This window comes from Pygocentrus nattereri, chromosome 20 (genome assembly GCF_015220715.1).
Source record: "Pygocentrus nattereri isolate fPygNat1 chromosome 20, fPygNat1.pri, whole genome shotgun sequence".
NCBI classification, from domain to species: Eukaryota; Metazoa; Chordata; class Actinopteri; order Characiformes; family Serrasalmidae; genus Pygocentrus; species Pygocentrus nattereri.
Genome location: NC_051230.1, coordinates 2063948 through 2084387, shown reverse-complemented (window position 1 = coordinate 2084387; position 20440 = coordinate 2063948). Strand labels below are relative to the sequence as shown.

Genomic DNA, 20440 nt, shown 5'->3' with positions numbered 1-20440 from the left:
ATAAGAAACTAACTCTGATCTTAGACAGCAATAATAATCAATAACATCCTTCTGTCTGCTAACGTGAGGGTTTCACTGAATTTAAAATATTATACACACGCTGATCATTAGCTTCTATATCTGCTTTTTAAAAAAAAAAAAAAAAAAGGGAATGAGGATCGGTTCCTTGACACTGGTCATAAATTATTTAAATTATTTCTGTAAATTACAACGCTTGCCTCCGCATTAGCCACAACATTAATAACACTACCACTTCCCGAGGAGAGAGGGACGACAGGAGGCTAGAGAATAAACGCAGATTTCACGACATACTATTTTTAAAGGGCAAATCCACCAGTTTGTCAAAATTTCTGCGTAATTAAAGGTGTAAACAGTGACCACAGTCGTTCACAGGGGTGGTGATGGGAACCAGACGTGCTCTCTCACAGCAAGTTCCCTACATGAAATGGTTATGAACGTGTAGGTTCACTGGTGGTTAAATAAAATGTCTATATCTTGTGTCGTCGTCGTGGCGAGACCTGGTTCCTATCACCACCGCTGTAAAGACATATGAACCATTTCACACCACCCTGAATCACATCTCTAAACACTGAATTATGAGGGGAATTCTGAAAACTTGGTGGACTTCCCCTTTAAACGCCAAGAGTGTTTCTACACGAAATTTAACCATAAACGGCTCCCAACTCCCTACAAAGTTATGAAGATTAATAAACTACGGCTTCTGCACAAAAAAGAATACATCATATGTCCACTAGGAGGCAGCGCAGCCCCAAATGGCTCACTGTTAGACATGTGAATCACTATGTGGGTGCAGAAAGCCTAGTGCACTAAATAGGGTGTAGGGAGCCATTTGAGATTGGGACGAAATCTCAGGGGGATTAGAAACGGTAAACAAGGAACGACATAAACAATATTTTTCACAGAATGTAAAATAACTGGTTAATACTGTTTTTGTTTTGTTGTAGCTAATAAATTAATGTAACGGTGACTTGACTGGGCTTTATTGCTATTTTATTAGGATATCATGTGTAATATATTATGCCTATATCAGAATAACGTACTAACCGTTCATTTATTTGGTCGTCACTAGTTTGTGTAACCAATCTCTGGCTCTGTGATGATAAATAACGACTTTATTAACCAGTTAATAAAAAGCAGCTCACATTTTTTAAGCTGTTATGTCCCCTAAAGCGAGGAGTGGGGATGCCCTGGTACATTAATCTGAAAAATTAATATAATTCATTTAAAAAGTACAAATTCATTCACACTTTCTATCGGTGTTCTGTGAAAAATGTTTGTTGTCATTTTTATTTTTCTCCGTTTTTGTTCTCCGTTTCTAGTCCCTGCTTTGAGCCCCATCACTTTAAATAAACCTCTGGTTCCGACCCCGCCCCCTACCACCGCAAGCCCCGCCCCGGGGCCAAATCTGACGTCCTCATTGGTCGCTGGAGCGCTCGAGGCTGTCGATGACTCTGCTGAGGCGGATGTTGAGCAGGCGGATCTGGGTGTCCAGGTGGTCAATCTTCTCCTCCAGCGTGTTGGGGCTGCTGCCTTTGCGCCAGTACGCCCCCACCGGGCCAGTCATGAAGTACACCGCCATGATGAAGCACAGCGGCAGCACCGCCTTCTCCGGGTCGCCCTCGAACTTCCGCAGGATGTACAGACACGACAGAGCGAACAGGGAGACGCGAGCCAGCCAGAAGAAGCGGCCGAACACGGCGTGCAGCAGGTAGAAAAATCCCCCCAGAAACAAAGACAGGAACCAATACGCCACCAGCACGGCAGCCACCAGCAGGAGAGCGCGGGCCGGGGAACTGGACACGGACGCCGGACTGAAGTAGTGGGTCAGATTAGAGGCTGAGAGAGAAAAAGAGACAGATTTACAGCTGGTCAGCTAAACACGTTCAAAGGAATGCAATGTACCCAACTTTTCCACTTCCCCTCCGTTCATTTTAAATGAGCTCCGGCCCAGAGAAGGTGGCAGCGTTTCTGGGTCCTGTTTATATTAGTTCTTCTTTGTGTTTTAGAGTTTAACAGCGTTTGTGGATGCAGTGATGAACTGTGTTCACAGTCAGTGGTTTTCAGAAGTGTTTCTGAGCCCATGCAGTGATTTCCACTACAGAATCATGTCTGTTTTTAATGCAGTGCTGCCTGAGGGCCCAAAGATCACGGCCAGCAGATCCTGGTGTTCAGCCTCGTCCCTCACAGACAGAGATTTCTCCAGATTCTCTGAGTCTTTAATGATGTTCTGCACCGTAGACGATGGAAAGCAGAAGCTCTTTGCTGTTTTATGTTGAGGAACGTTCTTCTTGAGTTGTTGCTCTATTTGATGGTCCAGTCTTTCACAGAGTGGTGACCCCTCCTCCTCTTTACTTCTGAAAGACTCCGCCTCTCTGAGATGCTCTTTATACCCACTCTTTATACCTGACCTGCTGCCAATCAACCACCAGGTGTTTCTTTAGAATTACACAACTTTACCAGCCTTTTGTTCCCCCGTCCCAACTTTTTTGAAACATGTTGCTGGCATAAAATTGAAAATTGAAATTTCCCAGTTTCAACATTTGATATGTTGTCTTTGTAATATTTTCAATTAAATATAGGGTCTAAATGATCATAATGGAAGCTAGCGTATATCATTTAGCATGATGAGTCACTGCTGTCGGAAGAAAACCTTTTAATGCAAGTCAATGGAACCAGAGGTTTTTTCTAGGTCATTTTGGGCCGTTCCTTTGGTCCTTTCATCCTGAAATTTACACACAACGTAAAGGCCAGCAGGTATTTTTAAATTATGTCATGAGCTGAAAAACAGAAAAAATGGAGATGAGGTCACATCTTACAGTCAATCCCCATAATGTCCAGTAGATCCGTCCAGATCTTCCATATCGTATCCAGGAACGAGTCGACTCCCTGGACAAACCTCTCGGTGGTCTTGGAGAAGAACTGAAAGGAGAAACAAATTTCAAGACTATTTAATGACCCTGCATGAGCTCCAGTACCAGTGTGTTGTGAGTATGTTGATGTACTATGTAACAGTAAAAAATCTAAAATAATACATTTTCTTTGGGGACTACTTTGCCTCACAACACCCTGCATGTATCCCTCCACCATAAATGGATCAAAATAAATGGACTGACCAGAGGTTTTAGGCCAAAACCTTGTCACCAAACGATCATAAAACAGCGTCTCAGTCATCAGGCAGTGAATTCAGAACCAGCTCATGTAGGAACTTTCTGTAGGAGCTTTTAGAGGGACGTCTGGTTCCCATCACCACCACTGTGAACGGCTCTGACTCGGTCAGTTTATCTAGAACGGAGTGTTTCACACCAAAACCACTCAGAACAATCCTATTTACAGCTTAACCCTTTAATTATGTGGAAAGTTTTAAAAATTGGTGGAGTTCCCCTTTAATACCCTATAACAGCCCCACACCTTCTACAGTATAATACCCCCACCTTATAAACTGCCCTAATACTGCGCTGAACCAGTGTAAATCTTTTAATTTGCTCCATGCGCGCTTTCCTCAGCACAACACACACACACACACACACACACACACACACACACACACTCACACTCACACACTCACACACTCACACTTCTGTGCAAAAGTTTGGGCACCCCCAGGCAAATTCCTTATGTTGTTTATTTTCTAAGTGTAAATAAGTGAACACACTTCTGCAGAATTCCTATATATTCATTTAAAATTAAATATAAATATAAAACATACCCTGTGCTAAAATACTGTACACTTAATAAATAAATAGATAGAAAATAGATAGAAAAACAGATACTGTGCAGAAAACACCACGCGCAGCTTCCTGCAGAGGATGTGTTCAACTCATTTTCACACATTAAATCAACATCACGTGTCGTTTGACCACTGGGCCCAAATATTTGCATATCACTCTTCGCCTGCAGTGTTAATGCCCCACTGTCGTCTACAGTACAGGACAAACTGCACCTTCTGAAATTCCTTCACTCCATCGCTGCCAAGCACAACAGTTCACCCCCCCCCCCCCATCATCATCATCATCATCATCATCAACATCATCATCATCACCATCGTTAACCGCCAAGTCCAGACAGGGTCGCGGTCCCTACATCAAACCAAATTATAACACCACCACTCTATGAACTGCCTACACCCCCCTTCCACCCCCACTCTACAACTGCCCCCCCCACCTTGTGTACTGTCCTCATGCTGCCCCCTCCTTGTGTACTGTCCTCATGCTGTCCCCCCACCTTGTGTACTGTCCTCATGCTGTCCCCCCACCTTGTGTACTGTCCTCATGCTGCCCCCCACCTTGTGTATTGTCCTCTTGCTGCCCCCCTACCTTGTGTACTGTCCTCATGCTGCCCCCCACCTTGTGTACTGTCCTCATGCCGTCCCCCCACCTTGTGTACTGTCCTCATGCCGTCCCCCCACCTTGTGTACTGTCCTCTTGCTACCCCCCCACCTTGTGTACTGTCCTCATGCCGTCCCCCACCTTATGTACTGTCCTCATACCGTCCCCCACCTTGTGTACTGTCCTCATGCTGCCCCCCACCTTGTGTACTGTCCACATGCTGCCCCCCCCACCTTGTGTACTGTCCTCATGCTGTCCCCCCACCTTGTGTACTGTCCTCATACTGTCCCCCACCTTGTGTACTGTCCCCATGCTGCCCCCCACCTTGTGTACTGTCCCCATACTGTCCCCCACCTTGTGTACTGTCCTCATGCTGTCCCCCCACCTTGTGTACTGTCCTCATGCTGCCCCCCACCTTGTGTACTGTCCTCATGCTGTCCCCCCCACCTTGTGTACTGTCCTCATGCTGCCCCCCACCTTGTGTACTGTCCTCATGCTGCCCCCCACCTTGTGTACTGTCCTCATGCTGTCCCCCCACCTTGTGTACTGTCCTCATGCTGCCCCCCCACCTTGTGTACTGTCCTCATGCTGCCCCCCCACCTTGTGTACTGTCCTCATGCTGTCCCCCACCTTGTGTACTGTGCTCATGCCGTCCCCCCACCTTGTGTACTGTGCTCATGCCGTCCCCCACCTTGTGTACTGTCCTCATGCCGTCCCCCACCTTGTGTACTGTCCCCATGCTGTCCCCCACCTTGTGTACTGTCCTCATGCTGCCCCCCCACCTTGTGTACTGACCTCATGCTGTCCCCCCACCTTGTGTACTGTCCTCATGCTGTCCCCCCACCTTGTGTACTGTCCTCATGCTGTCCCCCCACCTTGTGTACTGTCCCCATGCTGTCCCCCACCTTGTGTACTGTCCTCATGCTGCCCTCCCACCTTGTGTACTGTGCTTATGCTGTCCCCCCACCTTGTGTACTGTGCTCATGCTGTCCCCCACCTTGTGTACTGTCCTCATGCTGCCCCCCCCACCTTGTGTACTGTCCTCATGCTGTCCCCCACCTTGTGTACTGTGCTTATGCTGTCCCCCCACCTTGTGTACTATCCTCATGCTGCCCCCCCCCACCTTGTGTACTGTCCTCATGCTGTCCCCCACCTTGTGTACTGTCCTCATGCTGTCCTCTCCGAAGGCGCTACTAAGTGTTTGGTACACTCCGCTGGCCGCCCTCCGCAGGCTGTTCCCGCTATTCCCGCTGTTCTCCCTGCGGCTCCTCCCTCCCTCCGCCAACAGCAGAGCGCTCAGCAGCAGCAGCATCACCGGCACCAGCCTCATTGCTGATCAGATCAGTCGATTAATCAGGATTTTACAGCTCAAACCGATCAATTAATCCGCCAATGGATCCTCAACGCGGACAAGCGTCACCCTGCCGGAACCGGAGAGAGAAGGTGCTTCCGCGAGCGGCAAGAAACTCACTACTGCCACCCGGAGGCCGGATGAGGCAACTACCGCTGCTCCAACTTCGGCCCCGATGATGATTTACCCCCTGCATTGACCCCTTTCCTGCTTTACTGACCCCCTCACTGCTTTATTTGCCCTTTCACTGCGTTATTTACCCTCTCACCGCTTTATTTACCCCCTCACTGCTTTATTTACCCTCTCATTACTATATTTACCCCCTCACTGCTTTATTTACTCCTCACTGCTTTATTTACCCTCTCACTGCTTTATTTACCCTCTCATTACTATATTTACCCCCTCACTGCTTTATTTACTCCTCACTGCTTTATTTACCCCTCACCGCTTTATTTACTCCTCACCGCTTTATTTACCCCCTCACTGCTTTATTTACTCCTCACTGCTTTATTTACCCTCTCACTGCTTTATTTACCCCTCACTGCTTTATTTACCCCTCACTACTTTAATTACCCCTCACTGCTTTATTTACCCCTCACTGCTTTATTTACCCTCTCACTACTTTAATTACCCCTCACTGCTTTATTTACCCCCTCACTGCTTTATTTACCCCTCACTGCTTTATTTACCCCCTCACTGCTTTATTTACCCCTCACTGCTTTATTTACCCTCTCACTACTTTAATTACCCCCTCACTGCTTTATTTACCCTCTCACTACTTTAATTACCCCATCACTGCTTTATTTACCCTCTCACTACTTTAATTACCCCCTCACTGCTTTATTTACCCCTCACTGCTTTATTTACCCTTTCACTGCTTTATTTACCCCTCACTGCTTTATTTACCCCTCACTGCTTTATTTACCCTCTCACTACTTTAATTGCCCCCTCACTACTTTAATTACCCCCTCACTGCTTTAATTACCCCCTCACTGCTTTATTTACCCTCTCACTACTTTAATTACCCCCTCACTACTTTAATTACCCCCTCACTGCTTTAATTACCCCCTCACTGCTTTATTTACCCCTCACAGCTTTATTTACTCCTCACTGCTTTATTTACCCCTCACTGCTTTATTTACCCCCTCACTACTTTAATTACCCCCTCACTGCTTTATTTACTCCTCACTGCTTTATTTACCCCCTCACTGCTTTATTTACCCCTCACTACTTTAATTACCCCCTCACTGCTTTATTTACCCCTCACTGCTTTATTTACTCCTCACTGCTTTATTTACCCCTCACTGCTTTATTTACCCTCTCACTACTTTAATTACCCCCTCACTGCTTTATTTACCCCCTCACTGCTTTATTTACCCCTCACTACTTTAATTACCCCCTCACTGCTTTATTTACCCTCTCACTACTTTAATTACCCCCTCACTGCTTTATTTACCCTCTCACTACTTTAATTACCCCCTCACTGCTTTAATTACCCGCTCACTACTTTATTTACCCTCTCACTGCTTTAATTACCCCTCACTGCTTTAATTACCCCCTCACTGCTTTAATTGCCCCCTCACTACTTTAATTACCCCCTCACTGCTTTAATTACCCCCTCACTGCTTTAATTACCCCCAGGGAGACCGCAGCAGTAAGATAAAGCGATAGGAAGCTGCAGAGCGCCGCTAAAGCCTCTTCCACTCGCCTTCCCTGGGAGTCAGGACTCTCCGGCACGCGGCACCGCTGAGCGACTCGATCTTAAACAAATTAATAAATAAATAAAACATTAGGACACGGGCCCTTTAACGCTCGGCCCCCTGTAGTTTCTCCATCTCGCCAGCAGGTGGCGGGGCAGCGCGGGTTCGGCTCCGAGAGTGAGCGCAGGGCTGCAGGAGCCGCGGAAGGAGGAGATCCGCTCGGCCGGTTTGTTTACAGGCTGGAGTTTGAAGCCGAGCCGCTCCGGACTTCATTAAAGCGCCGCTCCGCTGCCCGGACACCCGCTTCGGACACTTCAGCGGCTCTTTAACCAGCATGGGCGCCTCCGGCGGCTGCCAGCGGTGTGTTTCGCTGCTCCTGGCTGCGTGTTTGTGGCTGAGCGGGGCTGTGTGGGCTGAGCAGGTCGCCCTGGTGGAGGTCTTCGTGCAGCAGGACTCGGTCAGGATCCTGCAGGGGCAGCTTCTCCAGGACAGCCTGGATGCGAACCCCGCACAGACCCACCACAAGAAAGACCACAAGGAGCCTGACCTGCAGGGAGACCTCAGACTGGTGAGTATCCCAGCCCTGACCCTCTGTATGAGAGCTAGTGAGTGCATGACCAGTGTTAAAGGGAAACTCCACCGACTTTTCAAAAATTCGACATAATTAAACGGTTAAGATGTAAACAGAGTCAGTCGGAGTGGTTTTGGTGGGAAACGCTCCGTTCTAGATAAACTGACAGACTCAGAGCTGCTCACAGTGGTGGTGATGGGAACCAGACGTCCCCCTCTAAAAGCTCCTCACAGAAAGTTCCTACATGAACTGGTTCTGAATTCACTGCCTGATGACTGAGACGCTGTTTTATGAGAGTTTAGAGAACTTCAACTCCATTCATGGTGGAGGGAGACATGCAGGGCAATTTTCCACTATTTTCCATGTCAAGCATTCAATTTTGAAAAAAATAAAGGGTAGTAAAGGGAAATGACACCAAATTGTGAGTGTGTGAGGTGTGATCAGAGGTTCTGAGGGGGTTTGGTGTGAAACGGTTCAGACGTCTTTACAGTGGTGGTGATGGGAACCAGGCGTCGCCATGACTACAACACAGATACAGACACTTTATTTACCATCCAGAACCACCAGAGAACCTACACGAGTCTTCTGAGCTTATATGGAATGTTGATGATGGAAAAATGGAGGAAAATCTGGAATAATGAGTTTTCTTTGGGGACTATTTTGCCGCACAGCGCCCTGCATGTCTCCCTCCACCATGAATGGAGTTGAAGTTCTCTAAACAGCGTCTCAGTCATCAGGCAGTGAATTCAGAACCAGTTCATGTAGGAACTTTCTGTAGGAGCTTTTAGAGGGACGTCTGGTTCCCATCACCACCACTGTGAGCGGTTCTGTTCACACCTGAACCGTTTAGTCATGCTGACGTTTTTCCCCTTTAACATGGAGAAACTGCTGTAGATGAAAGCCTGTGAACTTTCTGTTCAGATCCGTGATGAAGATGAAGGGAATGAAGTGATCAGTCGTGATGATGAGGATGACGACGGTGATGGTGCTGAAGAAAAGAAGAAGAACCTGTGGATAGGAGTGGTGCCTGTCGAGATGGAGGAAAGCAGCACCGTTTCTAACGGCAACCAGGAATCTTTCGCCGCTGCCGTTGTCAACAAGGTGTGTGAAGATCAGATGTGGGAGTTAAACGTGATGGAGACTGTGATGCCTGAAAACTATTCGATGTGTTTTATTTCTCTGCAGATGAAGAGGGCGCTTGTTTTGGGCGCGTCTGCGCTCATCATCCTCGTCCTCAACCAGAACACAGTCCGAGAGGTACTGCCAGAATCTGGACTCTGAATTACTACACCTGTTAAAAACCACAGAGCCCCTTTTAAAGGGGAATCCCACCGATTTTTCAAAATTTCTGCATAAATCTACACAAAACAGAGTGGTTTGGTGTGAAACTCTCTGTTCTAGATAAACGTACCGAGTCAGAGCTGCTCACAGTGGTGGTGATAGGAACCAGACGTCCCTCTAAAAGCTCCTACAGAAAGTTCCTACATGAACTGGTTCTGAATTCACTGCCTGATGACTGAGACGCTGTTTTATGAGAGTTTAGAGAACTTCAACTCCATTCATGGTGGAGGGAGACATGCAGGGCGCTGTGCGGCAAAATAGTCCCCAAAGAAAACTCATTATTCCAGATTTTCCACTGTTTTCCATCATCAGCATTCCATATGAGCTCAGAAGACTCGTGTAGGTTCTCTGGTGGGTCTGGATGGTAAATAAAGTGTCTATATCTGTGTTGTAGTCATGGCGACATCTGGTTCCCATCACCACCACTGTAAAGACGTCTGAACCGTTTCACACCAAAACACTCTGAGTTATGGAGGAATTCTGAAAAATAGGTGGAATTTCCCTTTTAAGGCTGGTTTAAATTAGTTAGGCTTACTGTAACCATTAAAAAGGCTGTAATATTTCATATTACAGCAGTGAGGCGTGCTTGTGTGGAATCAGTGGAATTGATTATAGATTACTGTGTATGTGTATTTCATCATATTTTATAACAGCACTCCTAGATTATGGTAAAGTCACTGTAACACCTGTAATGCTGGATTAGAGAATGAAGTAAAGGCCCCGTCCCATTTCTCCTTTTCACCCCTACCCCTTGTTTTCGAGTGTTGCCCCTTGTTACTGAGCTACAGGGCAGTGGTTGAGATCTTCCCTCTGAAATGAGACCCTCTAATAAAAGAGCATCACTTCATTATCAGCTACTAGCGCCGCTCTGTAGGCGACCCTGCACGTCTGCAGGGACAGCAGAGGAGGGGAAAGTTCAGCTCCTCACTGCTGGGCTTTAGTCACATTTAGGGATCATACGCCTTCAAAGAGGGGGGCAGTTATTTATTATCACCCCCCCTCAAATTCAAACAGACAAACCAAAACATACCCTGGTCAAATTCAAACCAGAATCTGGAGAATCTGACTTCAGCTTCATATCACTGAAGAATTAGGGGGGGTGATAATAAATAACTGCCCCCCTCTTTGAAGGCGTCTGATCCCTAAATGTAACTAAAGCCCAGCAGTGAGGAGCTGAACTTTCCCCTCCTCTGCTGTCCCTGCAGACGGGCAGGGTCGCCTACAGAGCGGCGCTAGTAGCTGTTAATGAAGTGATGCTCTTTTATTAGAGGGTCTCATTTCAGAGGAAGATCTCAACCACTGCCCTGTAGCTCAGTTCAGAGGGGAGACACTCGAAAACAAGGGGTAGGGGTGAAAAGGAGAAATGGGACGGGGCCTAAGTGTGTTTTTAAATATTAAATCTCTATTTCTCTGTAGATGGATCTCTCACAGGCTCTCTCGAAGCCCGTCATCATCATTCAGACGTCAGAGAACGTCACCAGGCTCATCGGCGCTCTGCTCAGGTTCAGAACTAAGGCAGCTGTTTGTGTGTTCAGCTTGTTCTAGTGTTCTTCATGCCTACACTGTTGCGAGCGCAAAGCCTCGGGCCGGAACCCTCCGTGTGTCGTCGTGGCCAGTACTGTTTTTACTGCGGAGCTGGGACCTGTGGCTTATTGAACCTGGTGTTGAATTTTCATCCAAACAGCAGATCAAGGGTTCAAGGGTACTTGAGTAAAGGCAATGGCTCTAGATTGAACCATGAGTTCTGTATAGAACCAGTTCATGTTCTTCAGATCGCTCTGTGGTTCTATTAAACTCCAAAAAGGGTTCTTGTGTTATAAGCTTGACATCGTAACTATAGCAGAACGCAACCATCAGTCTGAAGAACCGTTTCACCACACAAATCGTTCTACATACACACTTAAAAAATATGGTTCTCCAAGGGTTCTTTAGTTTAGGCAGTGGTTGTATGTTGAACCACGAGTTCTGTATAGAACCGTATGCATGCTAAATGGTTCTTCGGATTGTTCTGTGGTTCTGTTAAACCCACGAAAAGGGTTCTTGTGTTATATGCTTGACATCGCAACTATAGCAGAACACAACCATCAGTCTGAAGAACCGTTTTACCACGCAAATGGTTCTACATACACACTTAAAAAATATGGTTCTCCAAGGGTTCTTTAGTTTAGGCAGTGGTTGTATGTTGAACCATGAGTTCTGTATAGATCCGTTTGCATGCTAAATGGTTCTTTGCATGGTGAAATGGTTCTTCGGTTGTTCTGTGGTTCTACAAAACTCCAAAAAGGGTTCTTGTGTTATATGCTTGACATCGTAACTATAGCAGAACACAACTCAGTCTGAAGAACCGTTTCACCATGCAGATGGTTTTATATGGACACTTAAAAAAGATGGTTCTCCGAGGGTTCTGTGTGTTAAGTGTGTTCTTTTTTCCAGAGGTCTTCACGCCACGGCGAAAATCACGTACAAAACCTTCCTGCAGAATAACTTGGTAAGACGTTCCCCTGAACCGGCTCGTTTCGCCGTGACGAGGTCGTGCTGCTGTGCTGGTTTCGTTGCAGCAGGTGTGTGACATTTCTGTGGTGGGTGTTACAGGGGGCCACTCTGACCCTGTGGTCCAGCTGTGGACGCTCCAGAGGGGGGCTTTATGGAGAATGGCAGGGGGTCATCTGCACCGGAGAAACAAACTCACCTGTACAGGTATGAACGCGCATATCAATAACACTAATATTCATGCGCACATCCACCACCTTGTGTCTACACTTAGTGGCCACTTTATCAGAAACACCTATTGAGCTGTAAACACACACGGTGCAGCTGTATAACAGGTGTTTCTGATAAAGTGGCCACCTACCTTGTGTCTACACATAGTGGCCACTTTATCAGAAACACTGCACTGTAAACACACACAGTGCAGCTGTATAACAGGTGTTTCTGATAAAGTGGCCACCTACCTTGTATTTACATTTAGTGGCCACTTTATTACAAACACCTGTTATACAGCTGCACTGTGTGTGTTTACAGTGCAGTGTTTCTGATAAAGTGGCCACTATGTGTAGACACAAGGTGGTGGTCAGAATGTTGTGCCTGACCGATGTGTTCGTCTGATGTGCGACTTCTCACACGTCCTTCGCTGAAACAGCGGCTTGGACGCCGTGTGATATCTGAGCGTTTCTCTCTGTGCTCTGCAGAAGTACCTGCAGCAGCTGTGGAACACTGTGGTGCTGGTGGCTCTGATTCTGTCCACTGGGGTCATAGTTCACGCCCGCTGGCAATACCACTACAACCAGTTCAACGATGACCTACAGGTGAACACGCACCTGAGAACTGAATAAGCAAGTGCCCTTCCTGTTAGTGTCCTTTCTCTAGTGCCCTTCCTGTTAGTGTCCTTTCTCTAGTGCCCTTCCCTTTGGCGTCCTTTCTCTAGTGCCCTTCTCTTTGGCGTCCTTTCTCTAGTGCCCTTCCTGTTAGTGTCCTTTCTCTAGTGCCCTTCCCTTTGGCGTCCTTTCTCTAGTGCCCTTCCCTTTGGCGTCCTTTCTCTAGTGCCCTTCCCTTTGGCGTCCTTTCTCTAGTGCCCTTCCCTTTGGCGTCCTTTCTCTAGTGCCCTTCCTGTTAGTGTCCTTTCTCTAGTGCCCTTCCCTTTGGCGTCCTTTCTCTAGTGCCCTTCCCTTTGGCGTCCTTTCTCTAGTGCCCTTCCTGTTAGTGTCCTTTCTCTAGTGCCCTTCCCTTGGCGTCCTTTCTCTAGTGCCCTTCCTGTTAGTGTCCTTTCTCTAGTGCCCTTCCCTTTGGCGTCCTTTCTCTAGTGCCCTTCCTTTTAGAGCTCTTTTCTGTGGTTACTTTCCATTTAGCTCCATTTCAGTTAGTGTCCTTCCTCTGTTGCGTTCTCCCTCTAGTGCCCTTCCTCTTAGTGCTCTTCCTTTTAGCACCCTTCCTCTAGTGCTCTTCCTTTTAGTGTCCTTCCTCTAGTGCTCTTCCTTTTAGTGTCCTTCCTCTAGTGCTCTTCCTTTTAGCACCCTTCCTCTAGTGCTCTTCCTTTTAGCACCCTTCCTCTAGTGCTCTTCCTTTTAGTGTCCTTCCTCTAGTGCTCTTCCTTTTAGTGTCCTTCCTCTAGTGCTCTTCCTCTAGTGTCCTTCCTCTTAGTGCCCTTCCTCGAGTGCCCTTCCTCTAGTGTCCTTCCTCTTAGTGCCCTTCATCGAGTGCCCTTCCTTTTAGTGCCCTTCCTTTAGCAGTCTATAATCTATAACTGTAGATTAGAGCTCATTTACAGTAGAACTCACTCTGCTCAGCTCCGGCCAAAGCAGGACCTGCTGAAAAGACTCTCAGCGCTGAAGACACGAACGTACCGGCAGCCGAAAGCCTGGAGTGACCCGACACACGGTCAGCCTGAGACGGACAGCTGCGCTGTGTGTTTAGAGCAATACAACAACAACCAGGTAGCCCACAGTGTTTCCTCTCCTCTCGCCTCTCTTCTTTTTCCTCTCTTCTGTTTTCTCCCCTCTTCTTCTTTTTTCCTCTCTTCTCCTGTTGTTCCAGTTAATTAAATCCTGTAGAAATGATCATTAGTGCTAACTGTATTATTATTATTTATTAATTATTAATAACAGCTGCTCTGTGTTGTGCAGTGTTTGCGGGTGTTGCCGTGTCTGCATGAGTTCCACAGAGACTGTGTGGATCCGTGGCTCCTGCTGCAGCAGACCTGCCCTCTCTGCAAACGCAGCGTGCTCGGTTAGTGAACCTCACGCAGTTATTAATAATATTAGTAATATTTATTATTTATTACGCCATTTGTTATTTTCAGAGAGCTGTAGCTCTTCTCTCCAGTCTAATAGACGGTGATGTCATTTTAAACCCTTATAATAAAAGAAGCTGAACTCAGTTTGTTTTTCTACTGAAAGTCGACCCGTTTTTCCCCAAATCTGGGCTCTAAACTATAAACAGACGGCGTCTCTTCAGTGATCTGCTCTGGAAACATCACTTTTAGAGAACAACACAAAGAGCGGCGCAGATTTTTGGCCTCCAGCAGTGAATTGTGAGCGTGTAGTGAGATGTGGAGATCAGAAAACACACGTTCTGTCCATTTGAGGGGCTTTTACAGAAAATAAATAAATAAATAAATAAAAACGGACATTTATTTAATTCAGTTACTGAATAATTCTCCTTATGATTTATTGTACATGTTATTAAATGCATGTAAACTCAGTCTCTCCTCTTTCTGCTCACTGCAGGTAATTTCCGCTGAAGTGGAGCTGCCACCACTGGTGGATCGGTATCGAGGTCTCCCAACCCTGTACTGTACTGCTGGGGTATCGCCACAAGAACGAGCCCTGACCTCTCCACAGACTCCTGACCCTCACGTCTGACCTCTGAGGACCCAGTTTCCTGACCTTTTCCTTTCTTTAAGTATCTGCGACGGATTTGACAAGCATGGGATCCCACTCTGGATAGGGTTTGTGCTGATGAAGAGCTTTTGAAGACCGAAACGGCGCTTCTTTTCGTGGGAGTGGGGGGTCCAGTCTGCGTTTTCTGAACGCTGCTTCTGGCTGCATGTCTCCCAAAAGTGCATCCCTTGCGCCGGTTTGCGCTGTGCATGCGTCCCGCCGTCACGTCCTTTTACTTGCACCCATCTGTAGAGCTTATGTTGAACCATTTTACAGCAAAACAGCAGCAAACTCTAACAAATTCTCCAGTAATATTTCAAGTCAAGGTTTATTTATGTAGCGCTGTTTACAACAGGTGGAAAAATCCAGGTCAGGGTCCCCATGAGTGGCGCCAGTGGCACCAGTGGCAAGAAAAACTCCCTAAGAGCAGGAGGAAGAAACCTTGAGAGGAAACGAGGCTCAGAAGGGGAACCCGTCCTCCTCTGGTCCTCCACACTCTGCATGCAGTTACACATTTCCACCAGAGAGGGCCCCAGATCCCCAAATCTTACATAGTGCAGCTTTAACTAACAAAACATCATCTGACTGTAAAATATTCTGAAAATATTGTGATTGGATTTTATGAACTTTGCCGAACGATGAGTTTATATACACTTAATGACCCGATAAGATAAGGCAGAAAATCAGATTGAGTAACTGGTTCAGTGCGTTTTCAGATTCGATTTCTTGTTCAAATCCGATCTCTTTGACTTGATGGTTCAGACTCGTTTAGGTCAGTGACTCAAATCGGTCATTAATGTGATGAACTGGCTCCTGATTGAATCACTGCATCATCAGCACAAACTAACGAGCAGAACGAGCTTCGCTGAGAAGATCATTAACTCTGATCAGCTCTCAGCTTCATTATTAGAGCCAGACGGAGGAGGAAAAGGTGAGATGAGCTGCTTTTCCACCAGGCTTTAACGGCTGTTCGGTGCCATGTGTTGTGTGTTGCGCTGGTGCGAGTGGATCAGACACAGCAGCGCTGCTGGAGTTTTTAAACACTGTGTCCACTCACTGTCCACTCTATTAGACACTCCTACCTTGTCGGTCCACATTGTAGTCCAGCAGCGACACTGAGGTGTTTAAAAACTCCAGCAGCACTGCTGTGTCTGATCCACTCAGACTAGCACAACACACATTAACACACCACCACGTCAGTGTTACTGCAGTGCTGAGAATGACCCACCACCCAAACAGCACCTGCAGTCGACCATACGTGAACAGCTGAAACGTAAACGCGTAAAAGTCAGGCTAGTTAGCCAGACAGCTGATGTTATCTACCTAAAGTGTGATAAACTGTAAGTATGAATGCTATGAGAGTGCCCCCTGCTGTTTATCAGAGTCGCCCCCTGCTGTTTATCAGAGTCGCCCCCTGCTGTTTATCACAGCGTCGCTGCTCCACAGTTTCAGTCTCCATTTCCCAAACGCTTTAGCCGAGCTTGCTAACGTTCCTCCTCCTAATAAACAGACACACGTTCAGCTCCGCCTCCTCATTATTCACCTCCATCACTGTGATACTCCATCATCTACATTAACACAGGAAGGTGATCAGAGGGGCGGTGGAGTTCGAGTCGGCAGCGTCTGAGATGTTTAAAACGCAGAGTTAGAAGAGAAAAACATCTCCCAGTGAAAGCCGCGTTTTACAGTAGGAATAAATGGAGCTCATTATGCTGGTAGTGAACTACGCTGCCTGACTCAGCCGCCTCAGAACCAGAGAAACGGACCTTAAACAGGAGTCAGGACCCTGCTGGGGTTCATCCTAAAGTCAGGACAGGATTTAGGAGGTTTAGACTAGTTAGGATGTTTGTGTGGTGCTGTTTTCTGATCTGGAGGTAATGATGAGGTCATGGAGTCAGGAGCTGTTATTCTGGAAGAGCTTCTGTCTGAAAGTCGTCCTGGAGAACATCCACTTTGTCTTGAGTCAGTCAGTTTTGGTTATGATGTCACAGTGTGTAGTTGTTTGGCTGCTTCTGATTGGTCAAGGCGTTGTTAGTTCAAAATGGGCTATAATAAAAATTGAAATTGGACTTTTTTTAAAATTGCGATTTTTGATACAAACAGGATGAATCCAATCATTCCTGTATGGGAATGACGCCACGACTCCAGAGGTCTGTTGTTTTAAAGGGAAGAGAGACACAAAACCACGGAGGGAAAAATTTCAGCCTTCAGAAAACACAATGTGACCCCCCCCCACCTGACCAATCCCCACCCGACTGTGCTGCGAAGAAACTGCACTGATGTTCAAATCATCTCCGCTTCCAAAAGACTTTCCCACGTCATCACCGCAGTGCTCAGGGTGTGCGGGGTGCGCTTCCCGCGTCTCTGTGGACGACAGAGCGCTTTATTTATTGGGCCGCAGACTCATTAGAGCTCACGTCACACATCACCAGGACTCACATCCACGCGGATGTACGTCGACCCGAGTGTCTCTAGAAAAACTCATTTTGTTCTTTATTTAATTCCATTTTTGTCCATCACTCCAGAATATCGTCTTTACGATGAAAACCTGTAACTCAGTCCACTCAGAGTGTGTGAGCACTTTAAGGTTAAGTAAAGCACCTTGGAAGTATCCTATTACCCCAAGGACTGCAGCACTGCACTTAGTACTGAACGATTTCTGCGGCTTTAAAGGGAAATCCTACTGAATTTTCTGAATTCCTGCATAATTAAATGGTCAGAACCGTTCCCAGTGGTGGTGATGGGAACCAGACGTCCCTCTAAAAGCTCCTACAGAAAGTTCCTACATGAACTGGTTCTGAATTCACTGCCTGATGACTGAGACGCTGTTTTATGAGAGTTTAGAGAACTTCAACTCCATTCATGGTGGAGGGAGACATGCAGGGCGCTGTGCGGCAAAATAGTCCCAAAAGAAAACTCATTATTCCAGATTTTCCACTGTTTTCCATCATCAACATTCCATATAAGCTCAGAAGATTCGTGTAGGTTCTCTGGTGGTTCTGGATGGTGAATAAAGTGTCTATATCTGTGTTGTAGTCATGGCGACGCCTGGTTCCCATCACCACCACTGTAAAGACGTCTGAACTGTTTCACACCAAACCCTCTGAATCTCTCTGTTTACACCCCACATGGAGGAATTGTGAAAAATCTATGAGATTCTCTTTAAACTGCTGCAGAAAGTTTGTTTTAATTATGTAAATCTTGATACGACCTTGACAAGCCAAAAACGGCACCGTTGCTTTCAGACCTTTTATGATTTTACACTCTTTTATTGTGGAACTGAATCTGCCGGTCAGACAGAGTTATAGGTCAGCATAAGTACATACAAGCCTCATTTCAATGCTTTGGTTAACTTGCCTTCACTAAGGTCAGCTTGTTACACAAGTGGCCTCTGAATGGGTGGAGATCTGAATGGGTGGAGATCTTTGAGGCCCAATCGATGTTGCCAGATTGGACAGGTTTCAGCCAAATTGGGCAGAGCTTGGTTGTTTTGGTGGGGAAGGGAAGGGTTTGGCGGGTGGACAAAACGTGGGCTGGTTTTCCGCTGTTGTGGGATTAAAACCTCGTATCTCCAAAACAGGAACTTTACAGGAGAAGGAAAAAACATACTTCACTTTTAATGGAAGTCAATGGAACCAGACGTCTTTCCAAGTCCTTTTGGGCCGTTTCTTTTGGTCCGTTCATCATGAAATTCACGTACAGTGTAAAGGACCACATGTATTTTCAAATGATGTCAAAAACTGAAAAAAATGACAGAAACGGAGATACGAGGTTTTGATCCCACAGCGGCGATAATAATTAATAAACTGCATGACTTGATGATGTAGCTGAAATTTGCATAGGCCTAGACATCAAATGAGCTATGAAGACCCCTGTTCAGGCAGCCCACCTCTATCGTTCGCTGTCGACTTCAGGGACTAATGTACCCAGTTCTATGAGTCACGTGATGGATGTGCTTGGTTCTATGGTTCTATGGTTCTAACACAGCCTAGACTATTCACTACACGTCAGGGTAACTATAGCTCACTAAACCTCACTGAAATGAAAACTAACAGTCAAGTCAACAAGACGAGCTGGTTCATAAAAATAAAGTTTATAAAATCACAAAAACTAAATCAAAACTATGAATGTTCACTCGACACTCTCCCCTCGAGAACCCTTGAAGAACCATCTTTATGAAGAGTGTAAAGAGTGAGCATGACTAGTCGTGCCGCCCCCTGGAGTGCCCTCGATCTCGATGTAAAGGGAAGAGTTCTGGGTTCTATGCTTGGTAAAATGGTTCTTCAGATTGATGGAGAATGTGTTATGTGGTTCTCTATAGCACCAAAAAGGGTTCCGCTACTGTCACAATGTCAAGCTTGTTATAACAGAAGAACCCTCTTCGACATAGAACTACGTCCAACACATTCTCCGTCAGCCTGAAGAGCAACTTCACCATGAAAAGAACGATTCAAGCACACACATTGTTCTTTGAGTGTTCATGGTTCTGCAGAGAACCATTGTCTTTACTGAAGAACCTTTTTTTTTTTGGAGTGTAGCAGAACAAGGAGGCCAAATTGGACGAGGGCATGGTAAAAAGAGTATTGCAGATTCTCAAACATCAGAACAACCTGGAAAAGATGGTTCTTCAGTGGTTCTTTAGTAAAGAAAACAGTCTCAAAGAAGTCAGAACCTTTGCATGATTAAAAGATTCTTTGCATCATGAAAGGGTTCTTAAGAACATGCTGTGATGCTTGTATGTAGAACCTTTTTAAAAAAAAAAAAAAGGTGTTCTACTGTTATGATGTGAAGCTTGTAACAATAGAAGAACCCTTTCCAAAAAGGACCATCTACAGCACATTCTCCATCAATCTGAAGAACGCTTTAATGATGCAAAGGGTTCTTTGAGTGTTCAGTGTTTATAGAACCATTTTCTTTACTAAAGAACCCTTGAAGAACCATCTTTTTTGAAGAGTGTAGGAATTAAGCGTGAACAGTCGCGTCACCCCGCTCGATCCCTCGGCCAATCGAATCGTTCTATTTAGAACTACGAGTTCGGTAAAGAACCATTTCATGCTTAAATGGTTCTGTGCATGGTAAAATGATCCTTCAGAATGCTGTAGAATGTGTTTATGTTCTGTATAGCCCAAGAAGGTTCTTCTGTTGTTATGATGTCAAGCCTGTAGCGATAGAAGAACCCTTTTGGGTTCTGTATAGAACCATGTACAACCATCAAAACCATCCCCATCAAACAGAAGAAACATGTCACCATGCACAGAACCCTTTAAGCATGCAAATGGTTGTTTGATTGTTCATAGAACTACTGTCTCTACTGAAGAACCCTTGAAGAACCCTCTTTTTTAGGGGTGTAGCAGGACGAGGAGGCCTATGGATGAAGGCACGTTAAACCGGGTATCTCAGATTCTCACAAGCTCATCAGAGCAACCTGGAAAAGTCTTAAAAACAGTGTTTATTGTTATTCGCTTCCATCGTCACGGCGCGTTCTCCTGCGTCTGCTAGGCATGTGGAGAGGACTGACTCTGGAAGCCTGTAGCTGTAGAGAGACACCAGCTGAGATCAGCACATGCAGCTGCTTATTTAACCCAAACTGTACCTTTAATCCCTCACGCAGGACATAAAACTGCCCCGGAGAGCCGTCGGCACCGAGCGTGGCGGCGCTTCCTTTCTCCTCCTTCTGCCAGGACTGTGTACAATGCTGTGCTTCTGTCGAAATAAACTTGCTCGTTATTTCATGGCATTAAAAGGCCTCTCTCCGC

General features: G+C 46.2%; 2 protein-coding genes across 2 annotated transcripts; one reads left to right on the top strand and one right to left on the bottom strand.

The window, feature by feature from the left end:
* Positions 1–1118: 1118 nt before the first annotated feature.
* Positions 1119–5783, bottom strand: LOC108412853 (bri3 binding protein). Its single transcript, XM_037531379.1, has 3 exons — positions 5500–5783; positions 2838–2940; positions 1119–1857 (listed from the first exon to the last, which is right to left on the bottom strand). The coding sequence occupies exons 1-3, from the start codon at positions 5674–5676 to the stop codon at positions 1436–1438; spliced, it is 702 nt and encodes a 233-aa protein (XP_037387276.1). The 5' UTR covers positions 5677–5783; the 3' UTR covers positions 1119–1435.
* Positions 5784–7569: 1786 nt separating this feature from the next.
* Positions 7570–15790, top strand: rnf215 (ring finger protein 215). Its single transcript, XM_017685081.2, has 10 exons — positions 7570–7965; positions 8890–9069; positions 9154–9225; positions 10726–10811; positions 11743–11797; positions 11902–12006; positions 12498–12614; positions 13593–13739; positions 13929–14031; positions 14532–15790. Exons 1-10 carry the CDS (start codon positions 7732–7734, stop codon positions 14543–14545), a joined length of 1113 nt encoding a protein of 370 aa, XP_017540570.1. The 5' UTR covers positions 7570–7731; the 3' UTR covers positions 14546–15790.
* The last annotated feature ends 4650 nt before the right edge of the window (positions 15791–20440 follow it).